We start from the raw sequence: 27802 nt of genomic DNA, 5'->3' as shown, positions 1-27802 counted from the left end.
TCTCTACAAGCCCACTGTCTCTACAAGCCCACTGTCTCTACAAGCCCACTGTCTCTACAAGCCCACTGTCTCTACAAGCTGCTGCCCCTACAAGCCCACTGTCTCTACAAGCTGCTGCCCACTGTCTCTACAAGCCCACTGTTTCTACAAGCCGCTGCCCACTGTCTCTACAAGCCGCTGCCCACTGTCTCTACAAGCCGCTGCCCACTGTCTCTACAAGCCCACTGTCTCTACAAGCTGCTGCCCCTACAAGCCCACTGTCTCTACAAGCTGCCGCCCACTGTCTCTACAAGCTGCCGCCCACTGTCTCTACAAGCTGCTGCCCACTGTCTCTACAAGCTGCCGCCCACTGTCTCTACAAGCTGCCACCCACTGTCTCTACAAGCTGCCACCCACTGTCTCTACAAGCTGCCGCCCACTGTCTCTTCAAGCTGCTGCCCATCCACCCCTACAGATAACATGTTTCTGGTCTGGCGATGCTAAAGGCCCAGTGACACCCTCTTCAGAAGCAGTCCGTTTACCCTCTGCGGGCTCGGCCATTCCCTCTGCCACTCTATTTTGGCCCCTTGTACCTAACAGGCATAATGCAGCCTTTCTGTGAGCTCAAAGGGAGAGAAGGAGAGGGGGAAAAGGCGAAGGGAGATGAGGACAGAGCGCAGGCTGTGTGGGAGGATGTCTGGTGGTTCTGACAGCTGCCGCTATTGCACCCAGCGAGCCAAAGGAAGTGGCAGAGAGAGCGAGAGAGATAGAGAGGGGCAGAGAGATAGAGAGGGGCAGAGAGATAGAGAGGGGCAGAGAGAGAGACGAAGAGAAATAGAGTAGGGCGAATAATTATGACTTCCCATCACCATCACATTCCTTATGGTTAAGGCATGATGTATCTCCTTAGTGGGGGGGTACATATAAGGCGGCTACTGATATCTGCGTCGGGATAAGAGCGTCTGTTAAATCACTATACTATATTTGTGCCATACACCCGGTGCAGACAGAGTGCAATCAATCCCCTTAGCATGATGCCCAATAGGCTGGTAGGATTCAGAACAAGTGGTCATCGCAATTACATTCATAGCAGATCTCTAGGGTTTAAAACACTGCCTTACTACAAGGCTGAGCCTAAGTATTGGATTCACACCAATATTTCAAATCACGCAATGAGATGGAAAACGATAAGTCTGAGCTTCAGTTCCTTGAACTGTGTCATCCGTTAGGCTGTGTGACTCGGCTACTGTACAAAAATGTGACTGTTTCCCAAATAGCATCCTATTCTCTACACAGTAAACCGTTTTTTTTGGGGGGGGGGGGGGGGGCAGAACCCTAAAACAGGCCCCTACAACTCAAGATTCTGACCAACCAATCCCTCTTCAACTATGATAAACAGCAGCCAATACCTGTGGTTTTGGAAGATGCCGAGTGAGTAAGAACACACGATGCAAACAGCTAGATTGTTATAAGTGTTCTTCAGAGGGACCACTCATGAATCTGGATCTGTCCATTTTGTTTGTTTGACTAACATAAATAAAGGCTAAAGGACTCTGCGGTCAATTTCAGAACACAGTAGTATAGCAGCGGATGTTGCAACAATTTTAACATCTTACCTATCAAATGGAACAACACGTCAATCGATACATCTCTATGAGAAGAACGCAGAGGTGGCAAACACGTGGATGGAATAGATGTCAGAGACAGTTGTAATATACATTCGAGTCAGTTAAAACGATTCAAAAAAATAATAATAATGGTGATGCAGTCAATTGTTCTTGAGCTTGATGAAAAACAACACGGCGGAGTCTCAACCGTCGAGCGATACAACCATCGAAACAACTCAACCCAGTCACAAAACGAGTGAGATGAAGCACAGTGTTCCTGGAAATGAATCCGACTGTGAAAACTAGCTAAATGAATGCACAAAACTTCAAATCGTGCTCCTGCGCCGTTTTGTCGGCCTTAGTAGTACGAAATGCACGTAGTTAGCCAAGAGGGTCACCGAGCGCAAAGTTCAGAACGTTGAAGATAGAAATGTATCGCATTTATCATTAGAACATTGTTGCCGAGAACTGTAGCAGTTCTAGATGTTGAATTGCTATCTGCAACGTTCTGCGTGTTCCGCCCCTACCGTGAGCCCTTGCACTACGCATGCGCGCGTTGGACAACACTCTGCAGTCCATGAAAGTACAATAGCTACTCAAAAAGACCAAATTAAAATATGACCCACCCCATCACGGAAATTAATACATAACAGATTGCTCTGCTTCTCGGATAATATTTCATTATTTTTAACAAAGGAAAATATCCTCTTAGATCAATTTTTTTTTTAAATCCTCTTTAATGTATCATAGAGATGCATCTATTGACATTTTGTTCTGTTTGATAGATAAGATGTGAAAAAGCGTTACATTGTTTCTACATCCGCTGCTACACTATTGCGCAAGTGAACAGCAAACCCGGTTTAAAAAAAACATAAAGCAACGCCTCGCGGCACAACGCCTCTCCCCTATTGGACCTAGATCGTTTAATGTGTATGTATTGATATGTACGTGTGCCTTTCTGTATTTATTATTTTATTTCTGTAGTTCTGTCCTTGAGCTGTTCTTGTCTATTGATGTTCTGTATTATGTCATGTTTCATGTTTTGTGTGAATCCAGGAAGAGTAGCTGCTGCTTTTGCAACAGCTAATGGGGATCCTAATAAAATACCAAACATGTATTACAAATGGCTGAAATAAAGTAAGCAATGAGTGAGTTTAATCAACCTTTTTATTTTTGTAAATTTTCTCATGACAAAAAATAATAATTCCGTATGTGGACAATGAGCACAGAATAACAATTGACATTTGAGATACCATCACCCCAGAATTATACGTCATCCTCAACGAGACATTTCATCCAGGCCAATTTAGCCAGGAAACCATCTTTATTCACCGCATGGTGGTTACTACTCCGGAAGCTGGCGCCTTTCCATTGTGGCTCATTCCATTGCCTTAACTCTGTCCACGTGAAAACCAATTAATGCCGACATTCACAAGGCCTTTGGTATAAAATGTTTTACAAAATACTTTATATCCTGTAACTCATCAAAGCATGCTGTTATGGCCCCCTGGTGGACCAGATGGGAATAAATCAATCATTCCATATTGGTCAGATGAGTTTGAGTTTACCTTACAATACTAAGTAACTAAGTAGACCCTGATCAAACGTAGGGCACTAACTCCTACACCCTGTAGGAGTCAGCCTCCGCCAGGTGACCCCTGTAGGAGTCAGCCTCCGCCAGGTGACCCCTGTAGGAGTCAGCCTCCGCCAGGTGACCCCTGTAGGATCACAAATTGAAATAAATTGAAATAGAAATGTGCTCTCCTTTCTTCAGGAAACTATAATGAGACCAAAATGAAACAGGTGGATTTAAATTTAAAATATCGTATTCACTATCTAAGACCCATATCGTATTCATTATGATCAACAATGTAAGAAATGATCGTAGAGCAACACTCCTACACTGAGACAGGTTATGAATCTGGGCCCTGAACTGAATCCCCTTTTTAAAAAACACTAAGGATTGCTTAAATCACCATAACAATAAAATGTTATTCCTAAAGTCCCAGACATATTGCCATGAGCTTTAGGAGTGGTATCCCAGACACAGATTAGTACTAAAAAGCACAATGGAGATTATCCATGGAAAAATTAATTAATTTCAGTCAAGGACTAGGCTTAATCTGTATCCAGGAAATCAGCCCTCATGGTTTGAATAGAAATTCAATTGATTTGCTACTCCTTTCTCAAAAGGCAGGTAGACCCACCCGAGAGGAGTCCAGTAGACCCACAGAGAGGAGGCCAGTAGACCCACCGAGAGGAGTCCAGTAGACCCACAGAGAGGAGTCCAGTAGACCCACAGAGAGGAGGCCAGTAGACCCACAGAGGCCAGTAGACCGACAGACAGGAGGCCAGTAGACCCACAGAGAGGAGGCCAGTAGACCCACAGAGAGGAGGCCAGTAGACCCACAGAGAGGAGGCCAGTAGACCCACAGAGAGGAGGCCAGTAGACCCACAGAGAGGAGGCCAGTAGACCCACCGAGAGGAGGCCAGTAGACCCACCGAGAGGAGGCCAGTAGACCCACCGAGAGGCCAGTAGACCCACAGAGAGGAGTCCAGTAGACCCACCGAGAGGAGGCCAGTAGACCCACCGAGAGGAGGCCAGTAGACCCACCGAGGAGGCCAGTAGACCCACCGAGAGGAGGCCAGTAGACCCACAGAGAGGAGGCCAGTAGACCCACCGAGAGGAGGCCAGTAGACCCACCGAGGAGGAGGCCAGTAGACCCACCGAGGAGGAGGCCAGTAGACCCACCGAGGAGGAGGCCAGTAGACCCACCGAGGAGGAGGCCAGTAGACCCACCGAGGAGGAGGCCAGTAGACCCACCGAGAGGAGGCCAGTAGACCCACCGAGAGGAGGCCAGTAGACCCACCGAGAGGAGGCCAGTAGACCCACCGAGAGGAGGCCAGTAGACCCACCGAGAGGAGGCCAGTAGACCCACAGTAAGGAGGCCAGTAGACCCACCGAGAGGAGGCCAGTAGACCCATCGAGAGGAGGCCAGTAGACCCATCGAGAGGAGGCCAGTAGACCCACCGAGGAGGAGGCCAGTAGACCCACAGAGAGGAGGCCAGTAGACCCACAGAGGAGGCCAGTAGAAGCACCGAGCGGAGGCCAGTAGACCCACAGATGAATTAGGGATGAAGTCTGGAGCACGAGACTACTACAGATATAATCCCATTCATAATCACATTTGGCCATTGTGGGAGGGGGTGAATAATCTGTAATCTGACGTTATTGGTTAATTAAATGAACATACATTAAAAAGTGTTGGAAAAGAGTGAGGGTTTGACCGGTCAACCAACCCATATCTACAGATTGAGATGTCCTCCCCCGTCAGCCACACACTATTCAACAAGGACCCAGAGAAACTATTAGGCCTACCCATTCTCTGGAGAAAAAAAAATTACTTTTAAAAATGTGTTTGATCCTTGACAACAATATTCTCACAGCACCTTTTAAAACGAGGCAGTTGATAGTCTAGCTGCTCTTCTAAAAAAATATGAGAGCTTGGGACCAAGGTTTCATCTGCATTTTGGTCAAATTTGAGTTATTGACATAGCCCTTGTTCTGTTACCTGTTCTCCACCTATTTAGTACTCTTAAATACCCCAATTCATGTTGTTAAATTCAAAAGAATACAAGATTAAACATTTTGCTGACACCATTCAAACCCTCTGAACTTTCAAGCCAATTACCTCAATCATATTGACGCAGATTGAACCTTATAGTCGCAAACGGTGGACTTGGAAAGACCTGTTAACCACTGGGCAGGCACACAGCATGACTTTAGGGTACTCCCATGAAAACCACTGGCAAAAGTTAGTGAGAACAACCCCTTTTCACTGTGTGTAAACAAGATTCATTCACACGGTTTGAAATGTAATTGATACCAACGATAACTAGCATCTAGGCAGGAGAGCTTTAAAGGGATATGTGGCTCTCTCTCAAGCATGCAGGCAATTCAAACTGAAAAAATATATTTTAAACATGTTAAAAAGTGGAAATAACAGACAAGGTGACGTATCAACCATGCCAGCTGCCCATATCAACACAAATATCTGCTCGAAACCATTTCCTCATTATACAAATGTAGAAATGTGCTGTAGAAATATCTAGAACCGAGTTGGTTCATATTAGCAACAGATCTCTCCTTTCTCAAAGACCCCCCCCCCCCCAAAAAAAAAATAAAAAATTGAACAAAAGAAATATCATGTTATATCATACTTTGAAACACAAAGGCATATATCCTCATAAATCCTCTTATTCTAATAAAGACATATCCTCATATATCCTCTTATTCTAATAAAGACATATCCTCATAAATCCTCTTATTCTAATAAAGACATATATCCTCATATATCTTCTTATTCTAATAAAGACATATATCCTCTTATTCTAATAAAGACATATATCCTCATATATCCTCTTATTCTAATAAAGACATATATCCTCATAAATCCTCTTATTCTAATAAAGACATATATCCTCATATTCTAATAAAGACATATATCCTCATATATCCTCTTATTCTAATAAAGACATATATCCTCTTATTCTAATAAAGACATATATCCTCTTATTCTAATAAAGACATATATCCTCATAAATCCTCATATTCTAATAAAGACATATATCCTCATATATCCTCATATTCTATCCTCTTTGCACAGCAGTCATCTCAAATGCAGGTAGTAGAATGATGCAAATTGTAGCATAGTTTTAAAGACTGATTGACATTTGGTTTAGGCGAGTGTAAAGACTGTCCAAAGGAAGTCCAGGAGGCAGAAGATAAAGAAGACCACGTCAAGTGAGGTCCATCTCACTATTTTACATACCAAAGAAAGCAGACATCTTGCAGGTAAAATTTTTTGCATGAGTGTTTTCACACAACTTTCACTAAAGGAGAGGACGTAATAGGTGGAGTCTTTGTACTAGGCCTGAGCAAAACATCCCTTCAACCTGTCCTGTGCTGTCCTCGGCTAATAGGCTCAGGCCGTCCTCTGCCAATAGGCTCAGGCCTGTTCTTCATCATACTGTAGTACCAAGACACCAACAGAGAGTGATCTGAGGCACCCTCTTACACTCATCACATTATCAGAAAATAGCATGCCATGACATTACCATGACAACCATTTCTTAGCAGAATAACATTATAGAACATTTTTACATCTGCAGGGGTACAGAACATAAAAAACAAATTCAAAAGTTCAGAAGACAATTGTTCCAAGATCACATCTAACAAAGTAAACCTGTTGCCCTGAGACATGGCTGTAGATGGTATTTCCTGGGGGGGGGGGGGTCTCCATTTTCTCCAACACTGAGATGGTATTTCCTGGGGAGGGGGGGGGGGGGGGGGGGGGGGGGGGGGGGTGTCTCCATTTTCTCCAACACTGAGATGGCATTTCCTGAGGAGGGGGGTCTCCAGTTTCTCCAACACTGAGATGGCATTTCCTGGGGGGGGGGGGGGGGTGTCTCCATTTTCTCCAACACTGAGATGGCATTTCCTGGGGGGGGGGGGGTGTCTCCATTTTCTCCAACACTGAGATGGCATTTCCTTTTTTTCCCTCTAAAGCCTACCTCAGAGGATGTTGATCCCAGTCAGTGTATTAACACCAGGACTTCTTCTATGGTGTCATTCCTGTTGATGGAACGGTAGCCATTCTTGATGTTGAATCACTTGACTGTACCCAAGACAGTACATCTAGCGGTGACCCGCTTTACCCTTCACAGAAACTGAGGTTACTGATCCGGATGAAATGGGTTCTCCACATCGGCAGCAGGCTGCCAGACTGTTGGTTAGCTTTCCCCTGTCTCGGCCTCATGGTTTCTGAACCCAACGTTATCTGAGGATATAGTCTATATTATAAAAGGTGGTGGTCAGAGGAGTTTCCAGCCATGTCTCCAGGTTGTCATCGTCATACTTCTCCTGTCATTCCTTGGTTCAATCCTGTAAAAGTGTTGTATGAATGTATATTGGACAAGTCTTCTCGAGGGTCATTAGTAATAAAAAGGATAAATGCTTTTTAACACTTAAGTTAAATGTCAAGAATTTAAGGCCTGCTTGTAGTCAATCCCTCAAACCCAGGGTTGTGTTTATTAGGGCATTCCAACAAGCATTTCTTAAGTTCAGATACTAACTTCCAGCAGTTTCATTTTAGAGTTTTCCTTAGTTTCGCACATAGTGAACACTACCCTGAATGGTCAGTGAGAGAGTTCAAAGTTCAATCTGAAGGTGAAAGGTCATTGCAGTCCAGTTAAACATGTAGGGTACGCCCAAGAGATGTAGGGTACGCCCAAGAGATGTAGGGGGCGCCCAAGAGTCCATGTATAATTCGAAACCCTTCAGTTACGCAGAGTGCAACGGCACCACAAACTTACAACCGAACGGAGAATGATACTTGATCCCAACTTCCTGGAACACCTGTCGGGGAACCCCAATATCACACAGGTAAACCCTACCTACTCCCTCTGACAGCGGTAGCGGGAGACCCAGAGACAGTGTCCACTTGGCTTCTACGTGGCCCTGTCCGCTGACTGGAGGATCCAGGCTGAGCACGGGAGCTCTGTTCTGGTTGGCCCAGTCTACAGCGGTCTGGTACCACGGCTGGTCCATAAGGAAGGTTTCCTCGTGACAGTCCAGGCAGGTGATGATAAGGTCCACGGGGCCGTTCGGAAGCTCTGGGAGGTGACATAAAACATTGTCACTTTAGGTTACAGGGACGATTTTATTTTATTTTTCTTCCTCTATACAGATTAGTTGCTTTTCAGTCCAGGACTAGGTATAACCTGGGTCTGAATCGGGAAACCTGGACTGGGAAACCGTCCCATATTTTTTTTTATTTTACCTTTATTTAACTCGGCAAGTCAGTTAAGAACACATTCTTATTTTCAATGACGGCCTAGGAACAGTGGGCCTGTTCAGGGACAGATCAACAGATTGGGGATTTGAACTTGCAACCTTCCGGTTACTAGTCCAACGCTCTAACCACTAGGCTACCCTGCCGCCCATAGAGGACTGCATGCACTTTTACAGAGAGGGCTTGCTCATGCCTGATAATAAAAGATAAACAGGAGCAGATGGCAAACAAAACATTATTCACAATGCCCTGACCCTACCGACTAACCCTTAAACTCCATGACACAGAATAGACACACGCATCCTGCACCTTTAACAGTGGAGACGGGTTTGCCCTCTTGTCTTGTAGAGGTAGAGCTAGCTGGAGATCTAGCATTCGATAACAGCAGGTCATTGGTTCATCATTTATCCAATCGCTCATTGGTTCATCATTTATCCAATCGCTCATTGGTTCATAATTTATCCAATCGCTCATTGGTTCATCATTTATCCAATCGCTCATTGGTTCATCATTTATCCAATCGCTGATACATCACCTTCAACACTGGAGACCTGTTTGCCCTCTGTCTTGGTGTAAAGCGTGATCTCGCTGGAGACGGCATCCAGCACCTTGACAAAGTCAGGCAGGAAGATTATGACCTCCACCTCGTGGTTGGCCAGGTGACGAGCACAGCTGATACCCTGGGCCCCCTGGACGTGAGGCCCACAGAGTAAGGCCACAGTGGGCCGCTGGTGCACATTCTTAGGGGTCAGTCTGTAATGAATGAAAGGTTAGGGTTAGGCTTGAAGTCTGGAGGGAAGAGAGCAGAGAGCAGGATGTGATGCCCTGGGCCCCCAATGGAGACGAGGGCCACAGAGGGGGGCCACCATGGGCTGCTGGTGTACCGTCTTAGGGGTCAGTCTGGAGGGAGCGAGAGTATCATAAGAGGATTCTGTTTGTTTTTTTGTGCCTAGCAATAAATATCGGATACAAATCAATAAACCATTTAACTTAGTCTGATTGAATCTGTACCACATTAAATAAGTGGACAAAATAAACAATATAAATCTGTAAAAAGCACAGTGATCATCTTTCCATTCATTTTGAATTGTTGTAAATACTTGCATCTACAAAACAGATTGTCTGGGACATGAGACTCATTTAGAGTACTTCCTCGAGGTCTCAAAATGGCTGACTAATGGTGTCCAAGGTTGTGTGCTTCTTACCTGTTGGGCCCGCCCAGCAGCGTCAAGGCCATCTGACTGGCACACACACCTGTCATCTCCAGCCTCCTCTCCAATGAGAGGCCATAACGTTCAGCTACTGACAACAGACGCTTGTGCAGCTCATAGGAAATACTGGGCACCACCAGGCCCGAGTCTACGGAGAAACACAGAGAAGGGGAAGGACATTGGCTGCTGATCACAGGCAGGTAACACTTCAGAAGTTTAAATACTGTTGATATTTCTTCATCTTCTCCTTGGTTGGAAAAGAGAGGTAGCAACCGACAGCACTAACGACAGTTCTAAGTCCGTTTTAAGTCAGTTAAGAAGTCAGTTCTTATTTTCAATGACGGCCCAGGAACAGTGGGATAAACTGCCTTGTTCAGGGGAACAGTGGGTTAAACTGCCTTGTTCAGGGGAACAGTGGGTTAAACTGCCTTGTTCAGGGGAACAGTGGGTTAACTGCCTTGTTCAGGGGAACAGTGGGTTAACTGCCTTGTTCATGGGAACAGTGGGTTAAACTGCCTTGTTCATGGGAACAGTGGGTTAAACTGCCTTGTTCATGGGAACAGTGGGATAAACTGCCTTGTTCAGGGGAACAGTGGGTTAAACTGCCTTGTTCAGGGGAACAGTGGGTTAAACTGCCTTGTTCAGGGGAACAGTGGGTTAACTGCCTTGTTCAGGGGAACAGTGGGTTAACTGCCTTGTTCAGGGGAACAGTGGGTTAAACTGCCTTGTTCAGGGGAACAGTGGGTTAACTGCCTTGTTCGGGGGAACAGTGGGTTAAACTGCCTTGTTCAGGGGAACAGTGGGTTAACTGCCTTGTTCAGGGGAACAGTGGGTTAACTGCCTTGTTCAGGGGAACAGTGGGTTAAACTGCCTTGTTCAGGGGAACAGTGGGTTAACTGCCTTGTTCAGGGGAACAGTGGGTTAACTGCCTTGTTCAGGGGAACAGTGGGTTAACTGCCTTGTTCAGGGGAACAGTGGGTTAACTGCCTTGTTCAGGGGAACAGTGGGTTAAACTGCATTGTTCAGAAAAACAGTGGGTTAACCTGCCTTGTTCAGGGGAACAGTGGGTTAAACTGCCTTGTTCAGGGGAACAGTGGGTTAAACTGCCTTGTTCAGGGGAACAGTGGGTTAAACTGCCTTGTTCAGGGGAACAGTGGGTTAAACTGCCTTGTTCAGGGGAACAGTGGGTTAAACTGCCTTGTTCAGGGGAACAGTGGGTTAAACTGCCTTGTTCAGGGGAACAGTGGGTTAAACTGCCTTGTTCAGGGGAACAGTGGGTTAACTGCCTTGTTCAGGGGAACAGTGGGTTAAACTGCCTTGTTCAGGGGAACAGTGGGTTAAACTGCCTTGTTCAGGGGAACAGTGGGTTAAACTGCCTTGTTCAGGGGAACAGTGGGTTAAACTGCCTTGTTCAGGGGAACAGTGGGTTAAACTGCCTTGTTCAGGGGAACAGTGGGTTAAACTGCCTTGTTCAGGGGAACAGTGGGTTAACTGCCTTGTTCAGGGGAACAGTGGGTTAAACTGCCTTGTTCAGGGGAACAGTGGGTTAAACTGCCTTGTTCAGGGGGCAGAACGTCAGATTTTTTTTTACCTTGTCAGCTCGGGGATTCGATCTCTCAACCCTTTCGGTTACTAGTCCAACGCCAACGCTCTAACCATCTATATGAATGCAGGTGCCACTGTAACGAAGTCATTGGACAAGGTTTATCACAGCGCATTGTGCTTTATTACGGGCGATAGGATCAGTACACATTATTATAATTTGGATCAAAAAAGTAGGTTGGCCCTCCTTGAAGTCTCCTAGATCTTTTAGTCTATAAAAGAGCCTCTTGCATAAAACTCTCTCCGTACCTTACCTCATTGTTAACCTTCAGACGTATATATAAGAAGTTAACAGAACCCGGATTCGGGGATTTCTAACCCGGGTTCGATCCCGGGCTGTATCACAACCGGCCGTGATTGGTCGTACTATAGGGCGGCGCACAATTGGCACCACGTCGCCCCGGTTTGGTGAGGGTTTGGCTGGGGGAGGCTTTATGTAGGCAGTCATTGTAAATAAGATTTTGTTCTTTAACTGACTTGCCTAGTTTAAAAAAATATTAAAAAAATCCCTTTCCATCTCAACCGAGTTCGGTAATTCTGTTTTTATATTTTGGTTTTGAGCTTCTCATGTGGAATGATCTCTGAACGTCTTCAACGTTGTGGGTTCTATAGCAGATGTTATAGAGCCTTCTTACTGGAGAAAGAGTTTGTTTCATATGATTGTGTTGTGTAATTTATGTGTGTATATATATATATATATATACTGAGGGGACAAAACATTAGGAACACCTGTCCTTTCCATGACACTGACCAGGTGAAAGCTATGATCCCTTATTGATGTCACCTGTTAAATCCACTTCAAAATCAGTGGAGACGAAGGGGAGGAGATTTATTTTAAGTATGAACACATGGACTTGTGTGCCATTCAGAGTGTGAGTGGGAAAGATACAATACTGAAGTGGCTTTGAACGGGGTAGTAGGTGCCAGGTGTAGGAAAGAGAAGATGCGTACCAGTGCAATACTCTTTGGCCCCAGGCTGAGGGACAACTATCTGCCTGTAAACCACAGGTTTGGTCTCCAGAATGTTCTTGTCGTGGCGGTATTGCGACGGCTGCTGCTCTTGCGGCGTACCGCGCGACCGGGCCCCGTTACCGCGGCGATCCGACCCGGCGATCTGTGAGAACACGGCAGCTTTGTCGAACAGCGCCAGGTTCCCCTCGAAGTCAAAGTCTGTGTCAAGCCCGTCGTCCATATTGTCCCCGAAACACTCATCGTCCCTGTGCTGCCTCTGACCACCTCCTCCGTTCTTCACAGCGCTCTTCTTCGGGGTGACCTGGTTGGCGCCCCGACTACTGGACGACCCTATGATACCAAAACAAAAAGATATTAGAAAACTGATGGAATATGCAATGAGGAAATAAATTGAGGATTTTCATTCAAACTACCATCCTCATAGGTATCACCCATTTTGAATGTTGTAATGTTGTTATAACGTTGTTATAACGCCTATCATAAAAGGTTTGATTTCAAAACTGGCCGATGTCATAACGTGGGAGTTTGTCTTTTCTCGAATGAGCCATTGATCATATTTTTGCAATATTCCTACCTCGAGGAAATGTGTAATTTAACAGAGGGTCCCACTACATTTCTCCTATTGGTCTGCCTCTTCAGTCCCAAGGTGCATTGCATGGTGCCGTTGTATGGCCATCGCGAATTAACATGGTGAGATTGTAGATTCCTAAATTGATAGCTGTAAAATCACCTAAATTAACTGCACTAACTAGCTATTTCACATGCTGATATTGACCTTGATATTATTGTGTGAAGCTACGTTTGCTTGCTAGCTAGCCAGCCCATAGAGCGCATTGCATTGTGGGTTTTGTAGTCGTCTTGAGCTGCAACAGATTTCCACAATGATTTTATATGTTCCTACCAACCTTCTTGACCAGCCGTGACCACAGTGCCGGATCTACTTCCCGAGAGTCAGATTAACTTGTAGATATAATTTTTATATCTCTGCATCCAGTATGAAGGAAGTTAGAAGTAGTTTCGCAAGCCAATGCTAACTAGCGTTAGCTAATGCTAGTGAGCAACTTAAAAATACACGGAGAGACGTAGGAATGGTATCTAGTACAGGTCAGTAGTACAGGTCAGGAGTACAGGTCAGTAGTACAGGTCAGTGGTACAGGTCAGTAGTACAGGTCAGTAGTACAGGTCAGTGGTACAGGTCAGTGGTACAGGTCAGTGGTACAGGTCAGTAGTACATGTCAGTAGTGCAGGTCAGTAGTGGTAGTACAGGTCAGTAGTACAGGTCAGTAGTGGTAGTACAGGTCAGTAGTACAGGTCAGTAGTGGTAGTACAGGTCAGTAGTACAGGTCAGTAGTACAGGTCAGTAGTAGTAGTAGTACAGGTCAGTAGTGGTAGTACAGGTCAGTAGTGGTAGTACAGGTCAGTAGTAGTAGTACAGGTCAGTAGTAGTAGTACAGGTCAGTAGTAGTACAGGTCAGTAGTAGTACAGGTCAGTAGTAGTACAGGTCAGTAGTAGTACAGGTCAGTAGTACAGGTCAGTAGTACAGGTCAGTAGTACAGGTCAGTAGTACAGGTCAGTAGTGGTAGTACAGGTCAGTAGATCATATTCTTGCAATATTCCTACCTCGAGGAAATGTGTAAATTTAACAGAGGGTCCCACTACATTTCTCCTATTGGTCTGCCTCTTCAGTCCCAAGGTGCATTGCATGGTGCCGTTGTATGGCCATCGCGAATTAACATGGTGAGATTGTAGATTCCTAAATTGATAGCTGTAAAATCACCTAAATTAACTGCACTAACTAGCTATTTCACATGCTGGTACCTAATGACCCTGCAGTGTTCTGGTTTCTTTTGGTACCTAATGAACAGGCAGTGTTCTGGTTTCTATTGGTACCTAATGAACATGCAGTGTTTTGGTTTCTATTGGTACCTAATGAACATGACCCTGCAGTGTTCTGGTTTCTATTGGTACCTAATGAACCTGACCCTGCAGTGTTCTGGTTTCTATTGGTACCTAATGAACCTGACCCTGCAGTGTTCTGGTTTCTATTGGTACCTAATGAACCTGACCCTGCAGTGTTCTGGTTTCTATTGGTACCTAATGAACCTGACCCTGCAGTGTTCTGGTTTCTATTGGTACCTAATTAACCTGACCCTGGAGTGTTCTGGTTTCTATTGGTACCTAATTAACCTGACCCTGCAGTGTTCTGGTTTCTATTGGTGCCTAATGAACCTGACCCTGCAGTGTTCTGGTTTCTATTGGTACCTAATGAACCTGACCCTGCAGTGTTCTGGTTTCTATTGGTACCTAATGAACATGCAGTGTTCTGGTTTCTATTGGTACCTAATGAACATGCAGTGTTCTGGTTTCTATTGGTACCTAATGAACCTGACCCTGCAGTGTTCTGGTTTCTATTGGTACCTAATTAACCTGACCCTGCAGTGTTCTGGTTTCTATTGGTACCTAATGAACCTGACCCTGCAGTGTTCTGGTTTCTATTGGTACCTAATGAACCTGACCCTGCAGTGTTCTGGTTTCTATTGGTACCTAATGAACCTGACCCTGCAGTGTTCTGGTTTCTATTGGTACCTAATGAACCTGACCCTGCAGTGTTCTGGTTTCTATTGGTACCTAATGAACCTGACCCTGCAGTGTTCTGGTTTCTATTGGTACCTAATGAACATGCAGTGTTCTGGTTTCTATTGGTACCTAATTAACCTGACCCTGCAGTGTTCTGGTTTCTATTGGTACCTAATGAACCTGACCCTGCAGTGTTCTGGTTTCTATTGGTACCTAATTAACCTGACCCTGCAGTGTTCTGGTTTCTATTGGTACCTAATGAACCTGACCCTGCAGTGTTCTGGTTTCTATTGGTACCTAATGAACCTGACCCTGCAGTGTTCTGGTTTCTATTGGTACCTAATTAACCTGACCCTGGAGTGTTCTGGTTTCTATTGGTACCTAATTAACCTGACCCTGCAGTGTTCTGGTTTCTATTGGTACCTAATGAACCTGACCCTGCAGTGTTCTGGTTTCTATTGGTACCTAATTAACCTGACCCTGCAGTGTTCTGGTTTCTATTGATGCCTAATGAACCTGACCCTGCAGTGTTCTGGTTTCTATTGGTACCTAATTAACCTGACCCTGGAGTGTTCTGGTTTCTATTGGTACCTAATGAACCTGACCCTGCAGTGTTCTGGTTTCTATTGGTACCTAATGAACCTGACCCTGCAGTGTTCTGGTTTCTATTGGTACCTAATGAACCTGACCCTGCAGTGTTCTGGTTTCTATTGGTACCTAATGACCATGCAGTGTTCTGGTTTCTATTGGTACCTAATTAACCTGACCCTGGAGTGTTCTGGTTTCTATTGGTACCTAATTAACCTGACCCTGCAGTGTTCTGGTTTCTATTGGTACCTAATGAACCTGACCCTGCAGTGTTCTGGTTTCTATTGGTACCTAATGAACCTGACCCTGCAGTGTTCTGGTTTCTATTGGTACCTAATGAACCTGACCCTGCAGTGTTCTGGTTTCTATTGGTACCTAATGAACCTGACCCTACAGTGTTCTGGTTTCTATTGGTACCTAATGACCATGCAGTGTTCTGGTTTCTATTGGTACCTAATGAACCTGACCCTGCAGTGTTCTGGTTTCTATTGGTACCTAATGACCATGCAGTGTTCTGGTTTCTATTGGTACCTAATGACCATGCAGTGTTCTGGTTTCTATTGGTACCTAATGAACCTGACCCTGCAGTGTTCTGGTTTCTATTGGTACCTAATGAACCTGACCCTGCAGTGTCCTGGTTTCTATTGGTACCTAATGAACATGCAGTGTTCTGGTTTCTATTGGTACCTAATGAACCTGACCCTGCAGTGTTCTGGTTTCTATTGGTACCTAATGAACCTGACCCTGCAGTGTTCTGGTTTCTATTGGTACCTAATGAACCTGACCCTGCAGTGTTCTGGTTTCTATTGGTACCTAATGAACCTGACCCTGCAGTGTTCTGGTTTCTATTGGTACCTAATGAACCTGACCCTGCAGTGTTCTGGTTTCTATTGGTACCTAATGAACCTGACCCTGCAGTGTTCTGGTTTCTATTGGTACCTAATGAACCTGACCCTGCAGTGTTCTGGTTTCTATTGGTACCTAATGAACCTGACCCTGCAGTGTTCTGGTTTCTATCGGTACCTAATGAACCTGACCCTGCAGTGTTCTGGTTTCTATCGGTACCTAATGAACCTGACCCTGCAGTGTTCTGGTTTCTATTGGTACCTAATGAACCTGACCCTGCAGTGTTCTGGTTTCTATTGGTACCTAATGAACCTGACCCTGCAGTGTTCTGGTTTCTATTGGTACCTAATGAACCTGACCCTGCAGAGATGGCCGCCTCGCTTCGTGTTCCTAGGAAACTATGCAGTTTTTTGTTTTTTTACGTGTTATTTCTTACATTAGTACCCCAGGTCATCTTAGGTTTCATTACATACAGTCGAGAAGAACTACTGAATATAAGATCAGCATCAACTCACCATCAGTACGACCAAGAATATGTTTTTCGCGACGCGGATCCTGTGTTCTGCCTTACAAACAGGACAACGGAGTGGATCCTATGCAGCGACCCAAAAAAACGACTCCGAAAGAGAGGGAAACGAGGCGGTCTACTGGTCAGACTCCGGAGACGGGCACAGCGCGCACCACTCCCTAGCATTCTTCTTGCCAATGTCCAGTCTCTTGACAACAAGGTTGATGAAATCCGAGCAAGGGTAGCATTCCAGAGGGACATCAGAGACTGTAACGTTCTTTGCTTCACGGAAACGTGGCTTACTGGAGAGACGCAATCCGAAGCGGTGCAGCCAACAGGTTTCTCCACGCATCGCGCAGACAGGAAAAAACATCTTTCTGGTAAAAAGAGGGGCGGGGGCGTATGCCTTATGACTAACGTGACATGGTGCGATGAAAGAAACATACAGGAACTCAAATCCTTCTGTTCACCTGATTTAGAATTCCTCACAATCAAATGTAGACCGCATTATCTACCAAGAGAATTCTCTTCGATTATAATCACAGCCGTATATATCCCCCCCCAAGCAGACACATCGATGGCTCTGAACGAACTTTATTTAACTCTCTGCAAACTGGAAACAATTTATCCGGAGGCTGCATTCATTGTAGCTGGGGATTTTAACAAGGCTAATCTGAAAACAAGACTCCCCAAATTTTATCAGCATATCGATTGCGCAACCAGGGGAGGAAAGACCTTGGATCATTGTTACTCTAACTTCCGCGACGCATATAAGGCCCTGCCCCGCCCCCCTTTCGGAAAAGCTGACCACGACTCCATTTTGTTGATCCCTGCCTACAGACAGAAACTAAAACAAGAGGCTCCCACGCTGAGGTCTGTCCAACGCTGGTCCGACCAAGCTGACTCCACACTCCAAGACTGCTTCCATCACGTGGACTGGGAGATGTTTCGTATTGCGTCAGATAACAACATTGACGAATACGCTGATTCGGTGTGCGAGTTCATTAGAACGTGCGTTGAAGATGTCGTTCCCATAGCAACGATTAAAACATTCCCTAACCAGAAACCGTGGATTGATGGCAGCATTCGTGTGAAACTGAAAGCGCGAACCACTGCTTTTAATCAGGGCAAGGTGTCTGGTAACATGACCGAATACAAACAGTGCAGCTATTCCCTCCGCAAGGCTATCAAACAAGCTAAGCGCCAGTACAGAGACAAAGTAGAATCTCAATTCAACGGCTCAGACACAAGAGGCATGTGGCAGGGTCTACAGTCAATCACGGACTACAGGAAGAAACCCAGCCCAGTCACGGACCAGGATGTCTTGCTCCCAGGCAGACTAAATAACTTTTTTGCCCGCTTTGAGGACAATACAGTGCCACTGACACGGCCTGCAACGAAAACATGCGGTCTCTCCTTCACTGCAGCCGAGGTGAGTAAGACATTTAAACGTGTTAACCCTCGCAAGGCTGCAGGCCCAGATGGCATCCCCAGCCGCGCCCTCAGAGCATGCGCAGACCAGCTGGCCGGTGTGTTTACAGACATATTCAATCAATCCCTATACCAGTCTGCTGTTCCCACATGCTTCAAGAGGGCCACCATTGTTCCTGTTCCCAAGAAAGCTAAGGTAACTGAGCTAAATGACTACCGCCCCGTAGCACTCACATCCGTCATCATGAAGTGCTTTGAGAGACTAGTCAAGGACCATATCACCTCCACCCTACCTGACACCCTAGACCCACTCCAATTTGCTTACCGCCCAAATAGGTCCACAGACGATGCAATCTCAACCACACTGCACACTGCCCTAACCCATCTGGACAAGAGGAATACCTATGTGAGAATGCTGTTCATCGACTACAGCTCGGCATTCAACACCATAGTACCCTCCAAGCTCGTCATCAAGCTCGAGACCCTGGGTCTCGACCCCGCCCTGTGCAACTGGGTACTGGACTTCCTGACGGGCCGCCCCCAGGTGGTGAGGGTAGGCAACAACATCTCCTCCCCGCTGATCCTCAACACTGGGGCCCCACAAGGTTGCGTTCTGAGCCCTCTCCTGTACTCCCTGTTCACCCACGACTGCGTGGCCACGCACGCCTCCAACTCAATCATCAAGTTTGCGGACGACACAACAGTGGTAGGCTTGATTACCAACAACGATGAGACGGCCTACAGGGAGGAGGTGAGGGCCCTCGGAGTGTGGTGTCAGGAAAACAACCTCACACTCAACGTCAACAAAACTAAGGAGATGATTGTGGACTTCAGGAAACAGCAGAGGGAACACCCCCCTATCCACATCGATGGAACAGTAGTGGAGAGGGTAGCAAGTTAAGTTCCTCGGCATACACATCACAGACAAACTGAATTGGTCCACTCACACAGACAGCATCGTGAAGAAGGCGCAGCAGCGCCTCTTCAACCTCAGGAGGCTGAAGAAATTCGGCTTGTCACCAAAAGCACTCACAAACTTCTACAGATGCACAATCGAGAGCATCCTGGCGGGCTGTATCACCGCCTGGTATGGCAACTGCACCGCCCTCAACCGTAAGGCTCTCCAGAGGGTAGTGAGGTCTGCACAACGCATCACCGGGGGCAAACTACCTGCCCTCCAGGACACCTACACCACCCGATGTCACAGGAAGGCCATAAAGATCATCAAGGACATCAACCACCCGAGCCACTGCCTGTTCACCCCGCTATCATCCAGAAGGCGAGGTCAGTACAGGTGCATCAAAGCTGGGACCGAGAGACTGAAAAACAGCTTCTATCTCAAGGCCATCAGACTGTTAAACAGCCACCACTAACACTGAGTGGCTGCTGCCAACACACTGACACTGACTCAACTCCAGCCACTTTAATAATGGGAATTGATGGGAAATGATGTAAATATATCACTAGCCACTTTAAACAATGCTACCTTATATAAATGTTACTTACCCTACATTATTCATCTCATACGCATACGTATATACTGTACTCTATATCATTGACGGTATCCTTATGTAATACATGTATCACTAGCCACTTTATACTATACTATGCCACTTTGTTTACATACTCATCTCATTTGTACATACCGTACCCGATACCATCTACTGTATCTTGCCTATGCTGCTCTGTACCATCACTCATTCATATATCCTTATGTACATATTCTTTATCCCCTTACACTGTGTACAAGACAGTAGTTTTGGAATTGTTAGTTAGATTACTTGTTATTACTGCATTGTCGGAACTAGAAGCACAAGCATTTCGCTACACTCGCATTAACATCTGCTAACCATGTGTATGTGACAAATAAAATTTGATTTGATTTGATTTGATTCTGGTTTCTATTGGTACCTAATGAACCTGACCCTGCAGTGTTCTGGTTTCTATTGGTACCTAATGAACATGACCCTGCAGTGTCCTGGTTTCTATTGGTACCTAATGAACATGCAGTGTTCTGGTTTCTATTGGTACCTAATGAACCTGACCCTGCAGTGTTCTGGTTTCTATTGGTACCTAATGAACCTGACCCTGCAGTGTTCTGGTTTCTATTGGTACCTAATGAACCTGACCCTGCAGTGTTCTGGTTTCTATTGGTACCTAATGAACCTGACCCTGCAGTGTTCTGGTTTCTATTGGTACCTAATGAACCTGACCCTGCAGTGTTCTGGTTTCTATTGGTACCTAATGAACCTGACCCTGCAGTGTTCTGGTTTCTATTGGTACCTAATGAACATGCAGTGTTCTGGTTTCTATTGGTACCTAATGAACCTGACCCTGCAGTGTTCTGGTTTCTATTGGTACCTAATGAACCTGACCCTGCAGTGTTCTGGTTTCTATTGGTACCTAATGAACCTGACCCTGCAGTGTTCTGGTTTCTATTGGTACCTAATTAACCTGACCCTGCAGTGTTCTGGTTTCTATTGGTACCTAATGAACCTGACCCTGCAGTGTTCTGGTTTCTATTGGTACCTAATTAACCTGACCCTGGAGTGTTCTGGTTTCTATTGGTACCTAATTAACCTGACCCTGCAGTGTTCTGGTTTCTATTGGTACCTAATGAACCTGACCCTGCAGTGTTCTGGTTTCTATTGGTACCTAATGAACCTGACCCTGCAGTGTTCTGGTTTCTATTGGTACCTAATTAACCTGACCCTGCAGTGTTCTGGTTTCTATTGGTACCTAATGAACCTGACCCTGCAGTGTTCTGGTTTCTATTGGTACCTAATTAACCTGACCCTGCAGTGTTCTGGTTTCTATTGGTACCTAATGAACCTGACCCTGCAGTGTTCTGGTTTCTATTGGTACCTAATGAACCTGACCCTGCAGTGTTCTGGTTTCTATTGGTACCTAATTAACCTGACCCTGCAGTGTTCTGGTTTCTATTGGTACCTAATGAACCTGACCCTGCAGTGTTCTGGTTTCTATTGGTACCTAATGAACCTGACCCTGCAGTGTTCTGGTTTCTATTGGTACCTAATGAACATGACCCTGCAGTGTTCTGGTTTCTATTGGTACCTAATGAACCTGACCCTGCAGTGTTCTGGTTTCTATTGGTACCTAATGAACCTGACCCTGCAGTGTTCTGGTTTCTATTGGTACCTAATGAACATGACCCTGCAGTGTTCTGGTTTCTATTGGTACCTAATGAACCTGACCCTGCAGTGTTCTGGTACTTACAGGAGTTGTGTCTCCGTCGGAAACCCTTGGACTGGCCCGGCACCTCCAGGTGTTTATCGCCGTAGCTTTTCGAGCACTGCTGCTGCGGTGAAGCCAGCCTGTCCTGGGTCTTATGGTGTCCTCGGTGTGGGACTGAGACCGGATCGCTGCTCTTCGGAACCACACCACCTCTACCACTCACTATATCCAGAACTTTCAGCTCCTTGATGTCCACGGCACTGTGGGAGAATAGACAGTCATAGACAGTCACATAATGGCTGATGTCCACGGCACTGTGGGAGAATAGACAGTCATAGACAGTCACATAATGGCTGACGTCCACGGCACTGTGGGAGAATAGACAGTCAAATAATGGCTGACGTCCACGGCACTGTGGGAGAATAGACAGTCACATAATGGCTGACATCCACGGCACTGTGGGAGAATAGACAGTCAAATAATGGCTGACGTCCACGGCACTGTGGGAGAATAGACAGTCATAGACAGTCACATAAAGGCTGATGTCCACGGCACTGTGGGAGAATAGACAGTCATAGACAGTCACATAAAGGCTGATGTCCACGGCACTGTGGGAGAATAGACAGTCATAGACAGTCACATAAAGGCTGATGTCCACGGCACTGTGGGAGAATAGACAGTCATAGACAGTCACATAATGGCTGACGTCCACAGCACTGTGGGAGAATAGACAGTCACATAATGGCTGATGTCCACGGCACTGTGGGAGAATAGACAGTCATAGACAGTCACATAAAGGCTGATGTCCACGGCACTGTGGGAGAATAGACAGTCATAGACAGTCACATAAAGGCTGACGTCCACAGCACTGTGGGAGAATAGACAGTCATAGACAGTCACATAATGGCTGACGTCCACGGCTCTGTGGGAGAAGAGAGTCACATAATGGCTGATATCCACGGCTCTGTGGGAGAATAGACAGTCATAGACAGTCACATAATGGCTGACGTCCACGGCACTGTGGGAGAATAGACAGTCATAGGCAGTCACATAAAGGCTGACGTCCACGGCACTGTGGGAGAATAGACAGTCACATAATGGCTGATGTCCACGGCACTGTGGGAGAATAGACAGTCATAGACAGTCACATAAAGGCTGATGTCCACGGCACTGTGGGAGAATAGACAGTCATAGACAGTCACATAAAGGCTGACGTCCACAGCACTGTGGGAGAATAGACAGTCATAGACAGTCACATAACGGCTGACGTCCACGGCTCTGTGGGAGAAGAGAGTCACATAATGGCTGATATCCACGGCTCTGTGGGAGAATAGACAGTCATAGACAGTCACATAATGGCTGACGTCCACGGCACTGTGGGAGAATAGACAGTCATAGACAGTCACATAATGGCTGACGTCCACGGCACTGTGGGAGAATAGACAGTCACATAATGGCTGACGTCCACGGCACTGTGGGAGAATAGACAGTCACATAAAGGCTGATGTCCACGGCACTGTGGGAGAATAGACAGTCATAGACAGTCACATAAAGGCTGACGTCCACAGCACTGTGGGAGAATAGACAGTCATAGACAGTCACACAATGGCTGACGTCCACGGCTCTGTGGGAGAAGAGAGTCACATAATGGCTGATATCCACGGCTCTGTGGGAGAATAGACAGTCATAGACAGTCACATAATGGCTGACGTCCACGGCACTGTGGGAGAATAGACAGTCATAGACAGTCACATAATGGCTGACGTCCACGGCACTGTGGGAGAATAGACAGTCACAGACAGTCACATAATGGCTGATGTCCACGGCACTGTGGGAGAATAGACAGTCACATAATGGCTGACATCCACGGCACTGTGGGAGAATAGACAGTCATAGACAGTCACATAATGGCTGACGTCCACGGCACTGTGGGAGAATAGACAGTCATAGACAGTCACATAATGGCTGATGTCCACGGCACTGTGGGAGAATAGACAGTCATAGACAGTCACATAATGGCTGACGTCCACGGCTCTGTGGGAGAATAGACAGTCATAGACAGTCACATAATGGCTGATGTCCACGGCACTGTGGGAGAATAGACAGTCACATAAAGGCTGACGTCCACAGCACTGTGGGAGAATAGACAGTCACATAATGGCTGATGTCCACGGCACTGTGGGAGAATAGACAGTCATAGACAGTCACATAAAGGCTGACGTCCATGGCTCTGTGGGAGAATAGACAGTCACATAATGGCTGACGTCCACGGCACTGTGGTCGACAACAGGGAATTCTGGACTGTGAAAATAGAATTGATCTCAACCCTTGTAGACAATCATATAGCCTTATAGGCAAATGGTTTGACAACTTTGAAGGTATTTTCTCCTGAATTAATTAATGCAGTGTACATCTGTATCATTTGACAAGAGAGAAGTGTGACACAGCCTGTCATTAGTCCTTGTAACAAGTTTTCTGTGGTGGACTGCTCCTACTGAGGAATGCCAATATGGCCGACCGGTGGCGACAAAGCCTCTCAATGGCCAATACATAGCATCAGCAATCTAGGATTTATATACATCATTAATAGAGCGTTGGACTAGTAACCGGAAGGTTGCAAGTTCAAATCCCCGAGCTGATAAGGTACAAATCTGTCGTTCTGCCCCTGAACAGTGTTCCTAGGCCGTCATTGAAAATAAGAATTTATTCTTAACTGACTTGCCTAGTTAAATAAAGGTACAATTAAATAAAGAGACAGTGCACACCTTTAGAAGATATTGCTTCTTCTATTGCAAATGTTGTAGCAGCACCATAAAATAGAAAGTAAACAGGTTGTTTTTCACCTGTAGCCTCGTGAAATCAGTTAAAACAAGCTCATTAACTCATTGCATGCACACACTTATTGAATATGACACCTGTATTGTGAATAGGCCTAAACTACATCTTGCAGTTACCTAGTTTATCAAGAGAGATTTACCATTCAAATACATGTTTTGCCGTTATGTTGGCAAAAAAAAATAAAAAAAAGTGATGAATTTATTTATTCATGCATTCATTCATTCCATGTCAAAATGTGTCAAATGTAATGATATTGAACTCAAAAGATCCATCTGGATCAAGTGCCATTCTTTGACTTTGGTCTATACACCTTTTTTGTTTTTTACCTTGGTATAATTTTGGTATCGTTCTGGTATCAAGTATCGTGATGAATCCTGTATCATGATCCTAAACCTGGTATCGAAGTCAAAATGCTTGTATAATGACAACAATAGCTATAATCATCGTATTAAAACGTTTTCAGGAAACTCTATGAAGAGAAGATCATTTCCACAAAAAATAATAAACAGTAGTACCTAAAAGTGACCTCGGGCACAGGGCACTTGACTCCATTGTGGAAGGGCTGTTTGAGGGAGATGGTCTGGCTGGACTGGTCCACAGACGACACCTCGCCTTGGTACACCCCCAGAGTTTCTCCGCAGTTTATCGACACCAGACTACCTAACCAGTCTGCAGCCATGCTGTCTGGTGACGAGTCCAAACATGGTGAACATGAACACATGTCATGAGAACACTTGAGTTTAAAGTTGAAATATTATCTAGCTAACATCTAGCTGACGTTGACAGCTTGCTAACAACATGGCCTTTGACGATATCTAATTTTCTCGTTCAGAATGGCAATACATGTCTTATCGTTTCATGGAGAAATGTAGCCTACCTTTTGTGATATTCCGTAGAACGACTGTTTTATTGTAATATTTGAACAGTTGCCCAAATGGGCTATTATAATTAAAATGATCAAAGCAAGCGTCCTTAGCTTTGTTTCAGAAGCATGACCTAGAGTCGCACAACTTCCGGCGCGCGTAGCCAAACACATTTCAAAATAAAAGTCATCAGGGTTGCAGGGCGCATCTATTTGACCAAACATGAAATACAAAATCCAAAATGACATTTATGTTTTTGTTATCACATTTAATTTCATGGAGTTAATATATATATATATATTTATATATATATTATTTATTTATTAAGAGTCTAAGCCGTGGCCTCCCGAATGCCACAGTGATCTAACACTTCGAACCCACCGATAGCGTCATTGCGCAAAATGTTTTTGCATCACCGGGATATGTATGCAAAAGATCAACATTCACCCCCTGCTACCATTTATGTCAAGCCGTCTACTCATACAGGTAGACACATACTTTCGATAAATCCAATTTATGCACCCCACCGAACGCACTGCAACTGCAAGGCAAACACAGCGATTCATTGGGAATTAATGTATTTCTGGTGTACCAAAATACAATGATGCTGTCGGTGTGTTCGAAGCATAAGGCACTGCATCACTGTGTTAGCTGTGCCACTTGAGATCCTGGTTCGAGTCCAGGCTCTGTGGCAGCCGGCCTCGACCGGGAGACCCATAGGGCGGAGTAGAATTGGCCCAGCGTCAGGGTTTGGCCAGCAGGGATGTTCTTGTCCCATCGCGCACTAGCGGGCGCATGCACGCTGACATGGTCGCCAGGTGTACAGATTGGTTCGGCTGGCTTCCGGGTTAAGCGAGCAGTGTGTCAAGAAGCAGTGTGGCTTGGCTGGGTTGTGTTTCGGAGGACGCATGGCTCTCGACCTTTGCCTCTCCCCCATATGGGAGTTGCAGCGATAGAACAAGACTGGAAAGGGAGAAAAAAATGTTTTTTAAAAACCAAGAGTCTAAACCTAAGCTGACATGTGGAATTGTTATAAAATGGTCATACCATAGGCAATTTTGATATTTCATTTGGAATTTTAGGACCCCTTTAGTTTAGGTATAAAACAAATTATACAGTACCAGTCAAAAGACACACCTACCAATTCCAGGGTTTGTCTTTATTTTCTACATTGTAGAATAATATGAAGACATCAAAACTATGAAATAACACATATGAAATCATCTAAACTCAGCAAAAAAAGAAAACGTCCTCTCACTGTCAGCTGCGTTTATTTTCAGCAAACTTAACATGTGTAAATATTTGTATGAACATAACAATATTCAACATCTGAGACATAAACTGAACAAGTTCCACAGACACGTGACTAACAGAAATGGAATAATGTGTCCCTGAACAAACGGGGGTCAAAATCAAAAGTAACAGTCAGTATCTGGTGTGGCCACCAGCTGCATTGAGTACTGCAGTGCATCTCCTCATGGACTGCACCAGATTTTCCAGTTCTTGCTGTGAGATATTACCCCACTCTTCCGCCAAGGCACCTGCAAGTTCCCGGACATTTCTGGGGGGAATTGCCCTAGCCCTCACCCTCTGATCCAACAGGTCTCAGACGTGCTCAATGGGATTGAGATCCGGGCTCTTCGCTGGCCATGGCAGAACACTGACATTCCTGTCTTGCAGGAAATCACGCACAGAACGAGCAGTATGGCTGGTGGCATTGCCGTGCTGGAGGGTTATGTCAGGATGAGCCTGCAGGAAGGGTACCACATGAGGGAGGAAGATGTCTTCCCTGTAACGCACAGTGTTGAGATTGCCTGCAATGACAACAAGCTCAGTCCGATGATGCTGTGACACACCGCCCCAGACCATGACGGACCCTCCACCTCGATCCCACTCCAGAGTACAGGCCTCAGTGTAACACTCATTCCTTCCACGATAAATGCGAATCCGACCATCACCCCTGGTGAGACAAAACCGCGACTCGTCAGTGAAGAGCACTTTTTGCCAGTCCTGTCTGGTCCAGCGACGGTGGGTTTGTGCCCATAGGCGACGTTGTTGCCAGTGATGTCTGGTGAGGACCTGCCTTACAACAGGCCTACAAGCCCTCAGTCCAGCCTCTCTCAGCCTATTGTGGACAGTCTGAGCACTGATTGAGGGATTGTGCGTTCCTGGTGTAACTTGGGCAGTTCTTGTTGCCATCCTACCTGTCCCGCAGGTGTGATGTTCGGATCCTGTGCCAGTGTTGTTACATGTAGCCTGCCACTGTGAGGATGATCAGCTGTCCATCCTGTCTCCCTGTAGCGCTGTCTTAGGCGTCTCACAGTACGGACATTGCCCTGGCCACATCTGCAGTCCTCATGCCTCCTTGCAGCATGCTTAAGCCACATTCACGCAGATGAGCAGTGTTTTTTCAGTCAGTAGAAAGGCCTCTTTAGTGTCCTAAGTTTTCATAACTGTAACCTTAATTGCCTACCGTCTGTCAGCTGTTAGTGTCTTAACAACCGTTCCTCAGGTGCATGTTCATTAATTGTTTATGGTTCATAGAACAAGCATGGGAAACCCTTTACAATGAAGATCTGTGAAGTTATTTGGATTTTTACTAATTATCTTTGAAAGACAGGGTCCTGAAAAAGTAGCCACCCTTTTGCCTTGATGACAGCTTTGCACACTCTTGGCATTCTCTCAACCAACTTTAAGCTTTAGGAACAGCTCAAATAAGCAAAGAGAAAC

At 45.7% G+C, this 27802-nt stretch overlaps 3 protein-coding genes across 4 annotated transcripts in view; all 3 read right to left on the bottom strand.

The window, feature by feature from the left end:
* LOC139376330 (tyrosine-protein kinase CSK-like) overlaps positions 1-2173 on the bottom strand; it is a 40447-nt gene extending 38274 nt beyond the window's left edge. Inside the window, exon 1 of the mRNA XM_071118734.1 lies at positions 1596-2173. The gene's annotated coding sequence lies outside the window, so the exon portion shown is untranslated. The remainder of the gene's footprint in view (positions 1-1595) is intronic.
* Positions 1-27802, bottom strand: part of LOC139376285 (uncharacterized) — a 1125987-nt gene that overhangs the window by 755475 nt on the left and 342710 nt on the right. The gene's annotated exons all lie outside the window — the stretch shown is intronic.
* Positions 7645-25218, bottom strand: LOC139376319 (enhancer of mRNA decapping 3 homolog (S. cerevisiae)). 2 transcript variants are annotated; one of them, XM_071118720.1, is made up of 7 exons: positions 25087-25218; positions 24725-24893; positions 21414-21631; positions 12205-12555; positions 9646-9799; positions 8976-9193; positions 7645-8261 (listed from the first exon to the last, which is right to left on the bottom strand). In XM_071118720.1, exons 2-7 carry the CDS (start codon positions 24886-24888, stop codon positions 7930-7932), a joined length of 1437 nt encoding a protein of 478 aa, XP_070974821.1. In that variant the 5' UTR covers positions 24889-24893; positions 25087-25218; the 3' UTR covers positions 7645-7929. The 2 variants fall into 2 exon arrangements, with proteins under 2 accessions (XP_070974821.1, XP_070974813.1); XM_071118712.1 differs by lacking the exon at positions 25087-25218 and having other exon boundaries at positions 24725-25074.

The sequence above is a fragment of the Oncorhynchus clarkii genome, chromosome 2, assembly GCF_045791955.1.
Source record: "Oncorhynchus clarkii lewisi isolate Uvic-CL-2024 chromosome 2, UVic_Ocla_1.0, whole genome shotgun sequence".
Lineage (NCBI taxonomy): Eukaryota > Metazoa > Chordata > Actinopteri > Salmoniformes > Salmonidae > Oncorhynchus > Oncorhynchus clarkii.
Note: the sequence above shows the minus strand (reverse complement) of the source record. Positions and strands in the feature narration are given on the sequence as shown.